Below are 11,974 nucleotides of genomic sequence, written 5' to 3' on the forward strand. Positions count from 1 at the left end.
TGCCGACTCGATCCTAACAATTATCACTTGCTAAGCTTTATAGTGTACTTAATTGCTATATATATATTTTAGATTAACTAGTCACTCACACTTATGTTCGGTAATGGAATACTAGAAGATTATGGTAAAGTTTTGATAATTTAACATAATATTATTGTAAAAGAGTACTTTGCTTGTAATATTATTCAAGAATCTAAGTTGTTATAAATATTAAAAGACCTCTTATGTTTTTGATAGCTTAGAATATTAAATCAAAAGTTTTTATGTTAATTATGATTTTTTTTATCTTGTGAGTTGATAAATGATTGTTAATAATTTTTAAGTTAACTTTGGATTTTATAAAGCTATCAAGTGATATATTGAATAATTATAAACTATACAAATTTTATAGTGTGTGAATGCAAATTAAATATTTTTTGAGGTAATCAAATTTTTTATCTTGGGTTTTAAATTTTGATTGTGAAAGAGTTAAAAATATTATTCATACCCCTAGAGAGAGAGAGAGAGAGAGAATTTCCAAGTGACCACTTGATCCATCTACTTTCCAAGTGATCCTTCACGCAATATAAATAGAAATGTCACATGAATTTTATCAGATTTTTTTAATATCTAAATGGGAAGAAGAGATCCGATTAGATATTATCATCAACATCAAAGTCTTTACTAAGTAAGATAATTAACATCCTAATTTAAGATTTTTTTTAGAGAAAATTTTGAACTTTCAATCTTTTAGTAAGTGGGACCTGCGGAACAAACTTCGATAAGTGGACCGACCTAATGCTCCACTATTTTGTGGTTAACCTTCGGCCTAATGGTTTTTTTATAGCTATGGTTCTTCATTATTGGGTTTTACGCACATATTTGGGTCCACGATTGAACGTAGACTTGACTCTGCTTATGCTGCGGTTTAGGATTTCCATTCGTAACCTTAGTTGGTATATGGCTGCTTAGAAGGTGTAGGATAATTCGCTCGAGTGTTTTCCAGTGGAAGTTCTTCTTTGAATTGTGATGTGCGGCCACTCATGGAAGAAATTGTTCTGAGTTGCTTAAAGTTCTGATTCTCTTTTCTCCGTTGCTCGTGTTTCTACACATGTTTGACGTATCGATATGGCGTTGGCTATTTGCAGCCTAAGCAGATTCATGAGATCAAGGATTTCCTTCTCACGGCGAGAAGGAAAAGACGCCCGATCGGTGAAGATAAAGAGGAGCAGGGATGTGGTGAAGTTTAAGGTCCGCTGCGCCAAGTACCTCTACACCTTTTGCGTGTTCGACTCTGAGAAGGCAACCAAGTTGAAGCAATCTCTTTCCCCGGGTTAATTTTGCTGCCTTCATTTGCTTGCTTGCTTGCTTGTTATGATTGATATTGCCATGGTCTCAAAATGTAAAGAGAGGTTTGAATCATGCTACGAACACTACATTCTTTAGGTGATCTTGCTTATTGAAGTTGTCATTGCTGATATCTTTCGTTGCTATAAAGAATAGAGCTAATAAGTGTTGATGTTGATAGGAAGAGAGGATAGAGATATCAAATAGAGGAAGAGTATGACGAGCTTCGATCTTCTATATTTCTCTCAAAAAATATTTTTACAATTTCAGAAACTCTATTACCCTCATGACCTAACATATGGGGTTTATATAGTCCCCAAAGATATATTATATTAATTGTATTCAAGATGAATCATTCTCTTTCAAGAAACCCTTTCAAGAACCAATAACCAATTTGACTTATCCTTCTATAGACCTTTAATCCATTTTTTCTTCTTGATGTAATAATTCTCCCACTTGATGCAATGAACATTTTTATGACACTTGAACAAGTTTAATTCCAACATTCTCCCCTCTTAAACTTGTTCCATCCAGCATGCCAAGTTTTCTTCGAAGTTGTTGAAATATTTCAAATTTAAGAGGTTTTGTGAGTATATCAGCCACTTGTTCACTTGTCTTGACATGATGTATCTCCGCTTCTTTATTTTTGATATGATCTCTTATGAAATGAAATCTTGTATCGATATGCTTCGATCTTTCATGATAGACTGGATTCTTGGCTAAGGCAATAGCTGATTTGTTATCAACATAAATCTTGGTTGACTTCTCCTGTGGCATATGAAGTTCTTGGAGTAATCTTCTTAGCCATATTGCATGACAAACACTAGAAGAAGCTGCTATATATTCTGCTTCACAACTTGATAGAGCAACGATTCATTGCTTTTTTGAAGACCAAGTGAATGTAGCTTCACCAAAATAAAATACAAATCCAGTTGTACTCTTCCGATTATCGTAGCTTCCGGCCCAATCACTATCACTATATCCAATGAGCTCCAACTTTTTAGATGATGAATAGAACATTCCATACTCAATTGTTCCTTTGATATATCGCAAAATTCTTTTAGCGATATTTAAATGAGATGTCTTTGGAACTTCTATAAATCTACTTATTAAACAAACTCCAAATAGTATATCAGGTCGAGTGCATGTCAAATACCTTAAACATCCAACTAGACTTTTATAATAAGTTGGATTAATATATTTACCTTCACCTTCCTTGATTAACTTGGTGCCATATTCAACAGGTGTATCTGTAGGATGACAATCTTCCATGGAAAACTTCTTTAAAACCTCCTTTGCATAATTTTCTTGTGAGATAAAAATTCCTTCATTATCTTGTATAACTTCGATACCAAGGAAATAAGTCATTAAGCCCAAGTCGGTCATCTCAAACTCCTTTTTCATAGAATGCTTAAAATCTATAATCATGGAGCTATTATTGCCTGTAAATATTAAATCATCTACGTATAGGCATACAAACAAGATATCTCCATTAGAGTTAGATTTTATATAGAGAGCATGTTCATGTGGACATTTAGAAAAATTATTTTGAATAAAATAAGTATCTATTCGAGAATTTCATGCTCATGGGGCTTGTTTAAGCCCATAAAGAGTTCTCTTTAACTTATATACTTTGTTCTCTTGTTCTTGAATAATAAAACCAGGGGGTTGTTGAATATATACCTCTTCTTCAATAACTCCATTAAGAAATGCTGATTTGACATCCATTTGTAAAATCTTCCATTTCATTTGAGCTGCTAGAGAGATAAGTAATCGTACTATCTCCAATCGAGCAACTGGCGCAAATACTTCTTCATAATCAATCTCATATTGTTGTTTATATCCCTTCGCAACCAATCTGGCCTTGTATTTCTCCACCTCTCCTTTTGCATTTCTTTTTGTTTTGAAGATCCACTTAACACCGATAGCTTGGTGGTCTTCTGGAAGTGTAGTGAGCTCCCATGTATTATTTTTGTTAATGGCATGAATCTCTTCATTCATAGCTTGTCGCCATTTTTCATCTCTATAAGCTTCTTCAAAGGTTAATGGATCATATCCTGCAAAAAAATAAAATAAAGAAAGTTCATCATTGTTAGTATCAATCCTTCGAGTCACATCATATAGGTCCTGAATCGGTCTTGTCCTTCTTATAATTGAACTTCTTGAATCATGTGACCTAGCTGATCTAGGTGATGATTCTGGCAAAGCCACTTCGGTGCTTGCTTGTATTGTACCATCTTTTTCTGAAGCTATAGCTTTCTTATGCTACTCATCACTTTTCCAATTCCAAATCTGTTGTTCATCAAACTCAACATCTCTTGACATCACAACTTTATTTGTGATAGGATTGTAGAGTTTGTAACCATTGGAATTCTCTAGATAACCTAGCAAAATACATTTTTGACTTTTATCCTCCAATTTTGTTCTCTTCTCTTCTAGTATCTTGGCAAATGCAACACTTCCAAAAATCCTCAAATGATCAACTCTTGGTTTTTGTAAGGTCCATGCTTCTTCTGGTGTAACATTACCAATTCGCTTTGTCGGAAACCTGTTAAGCAAATAAACTACACAAGCAACAGCATCACCCCAAAATTCTTTCGGAATTTTTCTTTCCTTTAACATACATCGGACCATATTAAGGATAGTCCTATTTTTTCTTTCTAAGACACCATTTTGTTGAGGTGTGTATGGCATGGTGAATTGATGTAGAATTCCATTATTTTTACAAAAACTTTCAAATTCATTTGATATATATTCACCACCCCTATCTGTTCTTAAACATTTAATCTTACAATAACTTTGTCTTTCAACCAAATCCTTAAATTCTTTGAATTTGCTTAAAACTTCTTTCTTTTCTTTTAACATATAAACCCAAGTTTTTCCACTATGATCATCAGTGAAAGTAAGAAAATACCTGCTTCCTCCAAGTGATACTGGATTGATAGGGCCACAAACATCTGAGTGTATCAGATCAAGTCGATTCCATGCTCTTTTTGTCCTTCTCACTTTAAAAGGCTTTCTTTCTTGCTTACCCATAACACATACTTCACACAATTTTACTGGGCGATCAATTTTTGGCATTCCTGTCACCATATTATACTTCTCTAGAAGTTTCAAAGCCTCAAAATTTAAGTGAGCATATATAAGATGCCAAAGTGTAGAGATATCCTCAATATCAGCTTTAAAACAATTTGATTGATCAAAAATACTTAAATGCAGAGGAAACATTCTATTCTGTGCCATTTTCACATGTGATATCAGTGTTTTATTCTTATCATGAATTGAGAGAGCCATATCTTTCATCTCAATTTCATAACCTTTTTCAAGTAATTGTCCCAAGCTTAAAATATTATTTTTCATATCAGGAACATAATAAACATCTGAAATGCATACTTCCTTGCCATTATTAAGTTCAAGGAGAATTTTACCTTTGCCTCTTACTGGTCTTTGAGACAAATCGCCAAATGTAATGTTCCCAGAATAGCTTGTATCTATTTCTGAAAATAGCTCTTTGATGCCACACATGTGATTTGAAGCTCCTGTATCTAGATACCATGTCATAGATTGATCCTCTTTCAAATTATCATAACTCATTAATAAAACTTGATTTACGTTCTTTTCTTCCTCAACAAAATTTGTCTTATCACCTTGATTGTTAGGATTATAATAACATTCATAAGAATAATGTTCATACCTTTTGCAAACATAACATTATATTTCAGACCTTTTAGAGTTTCTGCCACGTCCACGACCTCAGCCATGTCCTCGACCATAACCTCGGCCTCTTTGGCTAGAATTTTCTCCACCACCTTCAATGTTTGGATATTCTTGATTGGTCTGATTTCTGCCTCCTCTTCCTCTTTGTCCTCGTCCTCTTCCTCTTTGAGAATTTTATTCTCGTTTATTTTCAAGAGTAAGCTTCGTTTGTAATGCTTGCTCTATAGTTTTGTCTTCTCTTCTTTTTACAATCCTTTATTCATGAACTTGAAGGGAACCCATAAGTTCTTCTAAAGATATTTTTTCCAAATCTTTAGATTCTTCGATCGCAACAGCAATAAAATCAAATTTTGGATCTAGAGATCTCAATATTTTTTCTATTACTCTCTGATCATTTACTTGTTCACCATTTCGTCTCATTTGATGAACAATAGAAATGATTTTTGAGAAGTAATCAGAAATGGTTTCAGAAGTACCTTGTTGTAATTTCTCAAACTCGGCTCGTAAAACTTGTAGACGAAGTTTCTTTACCTTATCAACACCATCGAATGCTCTTTGAAGCATTTCCTAAGCCTCCTTTGAAGTATTTGCTGGAGCGATGATCTCGAACATTGTATCATCAAGGCCTTGGTAGATTGTGAACAAAGCCTTTTTCTCCTTCTTCCTTCTTTCTTTGAGTTGTTTTCTTCCTTCTGCATTCATTGCTCCTTCTTCTGCTGGACTTGGTTCAGCAAATCCATCTTTTACAAACTCTCATACATCTTGGGAGCCTAGAAGAACCTTCATTTGGATGCACCATATGTCATAATTTTCTTTTGTCAATCTGGGGATCTAGAGTTGGATGACACTTGAGAAAGAAATCATAGCTTAACCTATGCTCTATTTGCTCTGATATCAAATAGAGGAAGAGTATGACAAGCTTCAATCTTCTATATTTCTCTCAAAAAACACTTTTACAATTTCAGAAACTCTATTACCCTCATGACCTAACATATGGAGTTTATATAGTCCCCAAAGATACATTATATTAATTATATTCAAGATGAATCATTCTCTTTCAAAAACCCTTTCAAGAACCAATAACCAATTTGACTTATCCTTCTATAGACCTTTAATCCATTTTTTTTCTTGATGTAATGATTCTCCCACTTGATGCAATGAACCTTTTTATGACACTTGAACAAATTTAATTCCAACAACAAGTAAGTAACATCAAGATTGGCACCTCTGCTATGTTGCTGGTTGATCGATTGATGCTAGATTTCCAGCGTCTCTCTGGGCTTTTGCATGCATAACGATTATGTGAATTGCTCCTGGTGAGAAACAGTAGTGTTCATCTTGATGTTATCATTAGCTGAAACCTATGCTGCATATGAATCGAATGTTGTCGCTGCTGTTGCTGTAAATCTTTGATTCGACGTGATGCGCATTCGAAAGGACCATAAATTTTCGATACAAGGAAACCACTTAATTGATATTTTCTATGCTGAGCTGCTAAGAACTTTTGACATGAACAGCAGCAAAGAGTCTAAAAATACTGGCAAGTAACATTAGCTTAGCTTTGATAGTAGTACAGTGATGGTGATCTGGGGTTTATTTGATGTTGCAGGTTTGAGCGTTCTACAAGTCTGAATCTGAAGTTTTGGATATTCCAGTAGCTCAGCTTTTGTCTCTCTCTCTCTCTCTCTCTCTCTCTCTCTACTCTTCAACGGAAGTATGTAGCTTTTGATTCGATGGACACGTTGAGTATTCCTCATCGTGGAGATCATCTTTCAACACCTCTTTGGTTGGTGTTTGTTCTAAGATATTGTTTTCAGCTATGTATTCTTTAGTTAACACTCGATCATAAGCAGCTACTTGTGATTTATGGAACCTCAAAGCATCGATGCATTGAAGCCTCGGTTATATAGTTTGATTAAGCTTGTAATTCGCGCTGAGCGTATACAAGTTCAGGGACTCCTTCGGTTGGCTGCTGCTGGTTTCATATTCAATTTTTTATGCATAGGACTCGCTTTGTACTTGATTATATATATATATATATATATATATATATATATATATATATATATATATATATATATATATATATATATATATTTGTTATCAATAATATTTGTGGACAGCCAAAGGAAAATATATCAGTTAGGATTTATGCAATCATTCAAATGCCATATCCATGAATTTTGTATTCAATATAATTGACGCAGAGCAAGATACTGATGATGATGGATGGATTAGTCCTCCCAATGATGATAACAACTATCTTGGAAACTGAGACTTCAAAAAAGATCATATTCATTTAATTCACACTTGATAGAGAAAGTAATAATGTAGTCACTGCTTACTTATCCGGTGGTCGACCGTCACTTGTGCAGTGACGTGCGTGTAAGAACTTGTGCCCTCTTATGTAATCATCGACAAGAGCATCATCCTTCTTTTTTAATCTTCAACAATAAGGCTCATTTTTTCTTTCTTTCCTTTTTACGAGTCATCTATCGTAAGCAATCTTCTTTCTTCAAGAAGATTGATACGTTCAACAGTAGAGGACATTAATCCCAGACAGCATGATTTAGTTCCTCTTTTTTATCTTTCCGAACACCTGACATGATGAACCTTCTCCTACTTATCCCATACGGGCTTCGGCCTTCGACATAAATAAGCTCTTGAACAATGTAGGGAGCTCTTTGTCCAACCATCAATCGCACTTCGTCGGTCGATCAGATATGAAACCCAATCCCAAAACCTAATGGGGGCAAGTATCTCTACTATTTTCACTCCCCAACTGAGTTTGCCCTCAAAGGAGTCAAGTCGGAAATAAACCCAAATTTTGATCACTTGTGCAAGGATCCCGATGAGGCTAAAGTGCACTTTGAAACGATACCAAATTTATCTTTGACGAACAGGCAACATCTTGGGATTGTATTAATCGTTGGATCCGCTCCCTACTCAAATATCTTCCGGTGACCCCCCAATGAGCTTGTGTCTTTCCGAACTAAACCAAGCCATGACAACTCTACAGTCAATGACATCAAGACAATAATACCACCAAATATAACTCAACTCAAACCAAGAGGCACTCCCTTAATCCATACTTTCGACATTCCAAACGCTTACGTGTATGGCCTCACCAATGTGTAAGCCAATGGTCTCTCTACGTAGAAAGTCCAATAATTATTTATTCAAACACCATTATAATCTGTGCCATAAGAGAGATCCAAATTGTCATAGGCCTTGGCGTGGATCTTTGCATGTAACAGTGCAACTCTGTGGAAGCAACTGCTAAGATAGATTAAGATAAATTAAGATCTGCATATAACGTGGATCTGTAGCTGGCGGTTAAGATAGATCTCGTAACGCTACATGCAACTGCTACGTGAACATCTTATTCCTTTTCTAGGGTTTCATTATGAATTAGAATCAAATCTTATCTACTGCTACAGTTGAGATAGATTAAGATAAACTTCGCTTTTATCCAAAGCTAAACAGAGTTCTTCACAATCTTCCTTCTCACCCTCCCTTGCTATATGAATCACTCGAAGCATTTCTCCCTTCTCATCTCTTCCTTCTTCTTTCCTGTGCAAGGAATTAAGATCCATGGCTCCTTGTTCTCTTCTGTCCATCCTTCTCTTCCTCTCAGTGGCCGCAACGATCGCCGCTGTCTCTTACGCTGACGACTTCCCGCCCCCCTACGACTTCACGCATGTCTGCGACCCCGACCGCTACAAGAAGCTCAACCTCAGCGTTGCCAAGTTCGCCTTCTGCGACAAGTCGCTGCCTTACCGTGCCAGGGCGAAGAACCTGGTCGACAGCCTGACGCTCCAAGAGAAGGTGACGCTTCTGGGGAACCAGAACGCCGCCGTGCAGCGCCTCGGGCTCCCCCGCTACAACTGGTGGTCCGAGGCGCTTCACGGCGTCTCGAACTTCGGCGGGGGCTCCAGGTTCGGCAAGAACGTCCCCGGCGCCACCAGCTTCCCACTTCCGATCACGTCCGCCGCCGCATTCAACGAACAACTGTGGAAAGCTATTGGTCAGGTACGAACACGAAAGATAGTGTCACTGACATCAATCGAACATGATGAGGAAAGCACGTAGCAAGCTACAGGACAATGCATGTTATCTTGCAGACTATTTCCACGGAGGGTCGAGCCATGCACAACGTAGGGATGGCAGGGTTGACCTTTTGGAGCCCTAACATCAACGTCGTCAGGGATCCGAGATGGGGAAGAATCTTAGAAACACCTGGTGAGGATCCATTCGTCGTCGGGCGTTACGCTGTAAACTTCGTGCGCGGCATGCAAGATGTGGTTGGCCAGGAAACTGCCGAGGATCCCAACACCAGGCCTCTCAAAGTCTCCGCCTGCTGCAAACACTACGCTGCTTACGATCTCGACAACTGGGCTACTACCGGCAGTGCTGTGATCGATCGCATCCATTTCAATGCCAATGTAAGCTTCGTCGTACCACTTAAATTCGGTAGTTATATTTACTTTCTTCATTTATGTGATCATTGATCATATGAAGGTAACTGAGCAAGATATGGTGGAGACGTTCCTTCGCCCATTCGAGATGTGCGTTAAGGAGGGCGATGTTAGCAGTGTGATGTGCTCATACAATCAAGTCAATGCCATTCCGACTTGTGTCGACGCAAGGCTGTTGAGGGGAACCATTAGAAACGACTGGGAACTTCACGGGTATTCTTTACATAAAGATTAGTGTTTCTCTACATTTAGTTGTTTAATATGATCTTCATTTTTCTTCAGGTACATAGTTTCTGACTGTGATTCGATTGATGTGCTTCTCAACACTCAAAAGTTCTTAGACGACACACCGGAGGATGCTGTTGCCCAAGTCCTCAGAGCAGGTAAATCCTCTGAAAGAAGAAGCCATATCTGATCATTTTGGTATAAATGGACGCATATTTTGTTAATGCAGGATTGGATTTGGATTGTGGTGATACTTACACCAAGTATCTCGAGTCAGCTACGTTCAGAGGACTGGTCAAAGAAAGCGAACTTGATCAGGCTTTGATCAATAACTACGTTGTCCTCTTGAGGCTTGGATTCTTTGATGGCCAACCTGCGTATGATAAGTTGACTGTCTCTGATGTCTGCTCGAAGCAGCATCTCGATTTGGCGACCGAGGCAGCTCGGCAAGGGATCGTTTTGCTTAAGAATTCCAATGGTTCTCTGCCTCTGAGCACCAAGAGGCACAAGAACATCGCCGTTGTCGGGCCCAACTCTGCAGACAACTCTGTTCAGATTGGGAACTACGCAGGTTCTTCTGCTTCGCTTTGATCTGCTCCTTAACGTGTAAAAGCCGCAGCTAATTGATGGCCTCGTTGTGTTGTCTTTTTTTAAGGCGTTCCATGCAAGTATGTCACAGCTGTCGACGGCCTCCGAAGGTATGCCAACGTCGATCACAAGATCGGCTGCGCCGACGTCCGCTGCCAGAATGAGACCTTCGTATTCCCTGCGGTGAGGAGTGCGAGGAACGCAGACGCTACCGTCATCGTTGCAGGCCTTAACCTTGACATCGAGAGAGAAGACCACGATCGAACCGACCTCGAGTTGCCTGGCTACCAAAACCAGCTTATCAGACAAGTTGCAGATGCCTCGAAGGGCCCTGTTGTTCTCGTCATCTTCTCGGCCGGCGGCGTCAACGTTACCGAGTTCGATGTCTCTGACAAGATCAGCGCCATCGTGTGGGCTGGTTATCCCGGCGAGAAAGGCGGTGATGCCTTAGCCGATGTGCTCTACGGATCATACAATCCTGGTAGGATTCAGTATGCTGTTTTCTATCACACCTTGAGCATAGGAACTCATATATTTGCATTGATACAGGGGGAAGGCTTCCGCTGACATGGTACACGCCGGAATACCTGCTCCAGCTGCCGATGACGTCGATGAAGCTTCGCCCGGTCGACGAACTTGGCTACCCCGGAAGGACCTACAAGTTCTACAACGGCACCACTATATACCCATTCGGATACGGCCTGAGCTACACCACTTTCAGCTACTCCGTGGTCTCAACCCAGAGGTACGTCGACAAGAAGCTGGCGCCCAACAGCCACTGCACGCTGCTTCGCTACAACCAGTCGGCCTACGTGCCGCCTTGCCATGCCGCTCGCGTCGACGACCTCGACTGCGCCGACGACATCAGCGTGACCGTCGAGGTGAAGAACACGGGAAGCTTGGACGGCTCCGACGCCGTGATCCTGTACTCGCAGGCCCCGGACGGCATCCTCGGCGCTCCGATCAAGCAGGTGGTGGGCTTCCAAAGAGTGTTGGTGGAAGCCGGGAAGAGCAGCAACGTGACCTTTAGTCTTAGCTCGTGCAAGAGCTTGAGCATCGTGACGGACTCGGCTTACGTTGCGGTGCCGTCGGGGCGTCACACCTTCATCGTCGGCAGCGGTGACAACGCCGTTCCATTTGCTTTCCAGGTTTACTTGAGGGATTAGGGTTGGAAGGGAATGTTGGCGTGTGGTGTTTAGGCTGTCGGTGGGTAGTCATATTTCAACTCTTGGTTGAATGGTGGAACATCGGTTGATGTTCAAATAAGGAGAGAGCAAAACGTGAGGAACATTACATTTGTCAAGGATTTAAATATATTTGAGCTATTATTTATGTTTCTTTGCAATTTATTGTTCATAGGCCATCTACTAAACAAAGACGATTCAAGAAATCCATATATATATATATATATATATATATATATATATATATATATATATATATATATATATTGTTGAGATACAAAGGTGAGATCATTAGGTTATGCTACTTGTGTTTTCAGTATATTTCTTTAGAAAATGAGGTGCATAATCTTTAGAACATCTTGCTAATGCATGATCGTTAATAGTTTCACTCAGATATGCACACTTTGCACTTGTATTCTAATCACATAGTCAACAATATTTCAATTCTGAGATCTT

At 39.0% G+C, this 11,974-nt stretch overlaps 1 protein-coding gene across 1 annotated transcript; it reads left to right on the plus strand.

Moving 5' to 3' along the window:
- Positions 1-8,637: 8,637 nt before the first annotated feature.
- LOC103974049 (probable beta-D-xylosidase 2) lies at positions 8,638-11,611 on the plus strand. The gene is made up of 7 exons (XM_018821678.2): positions 8,638-9,075; positions 9,168-9,488; positions 9,565-9,734; positions 9,804-9,904; positions 9,976-10,317; positions 10,402-10,815; positions 10,884-11,611. The coding sequence occupies exons 1-7, from the start codon at positions 8,638-8,640 to the stop codon at positions 11,498-11,500; spliced, it is 2,403 nt and encodes an 800-aa protein (XP_018677223.2). The 3' UTR covers positions 11,501-11,611.
- The last annotated feature ends 363 nt before the right edge of the window (positions 11,612-11,974 follow it).

This window comes from Musa acuminata, chromosome BXJ1-6 (genome assembly GCF_036884655.1).
Source record: "Musa acuminata AAA Group cultivar baxijiao chromosome BXJ1-6, Cavendish_Baxijiao_AAA, whole genome shotgun sequence".
NCBI classification, from domain to species: Eukaryota; Viridiplantae; Streptophyta; class Magnoliopsida; order Zingiberales; family Musaceae; genus Musa; species Musa acuminata.

Excerpts from the sequence above, each read along its gene's own strand:
- LOC103974049 (XM_018821678.2), top strand. The coding sequence starts at position 8,638 with ATGGCTCCTTGTTCTCTTCTGTCCATCCTTCTCTTCCTCTCAGTGGCC. Across the intron at positions 9,489-9,564 it reads GCATCCATTTCAATGCCAAT|GTAACTGAGCAAGATATGGT; the intron begins GTAAGCTTCGTC and ends GATCATATGAAG. Across the intron at positions 10,318-10,401 it reads TCAGATTGGGAACTACGCAG|GCGTTCCATGCAAGTATGTC; the intron begins GTTCTTCTGCTT and ends TCTTTTTTTAAG.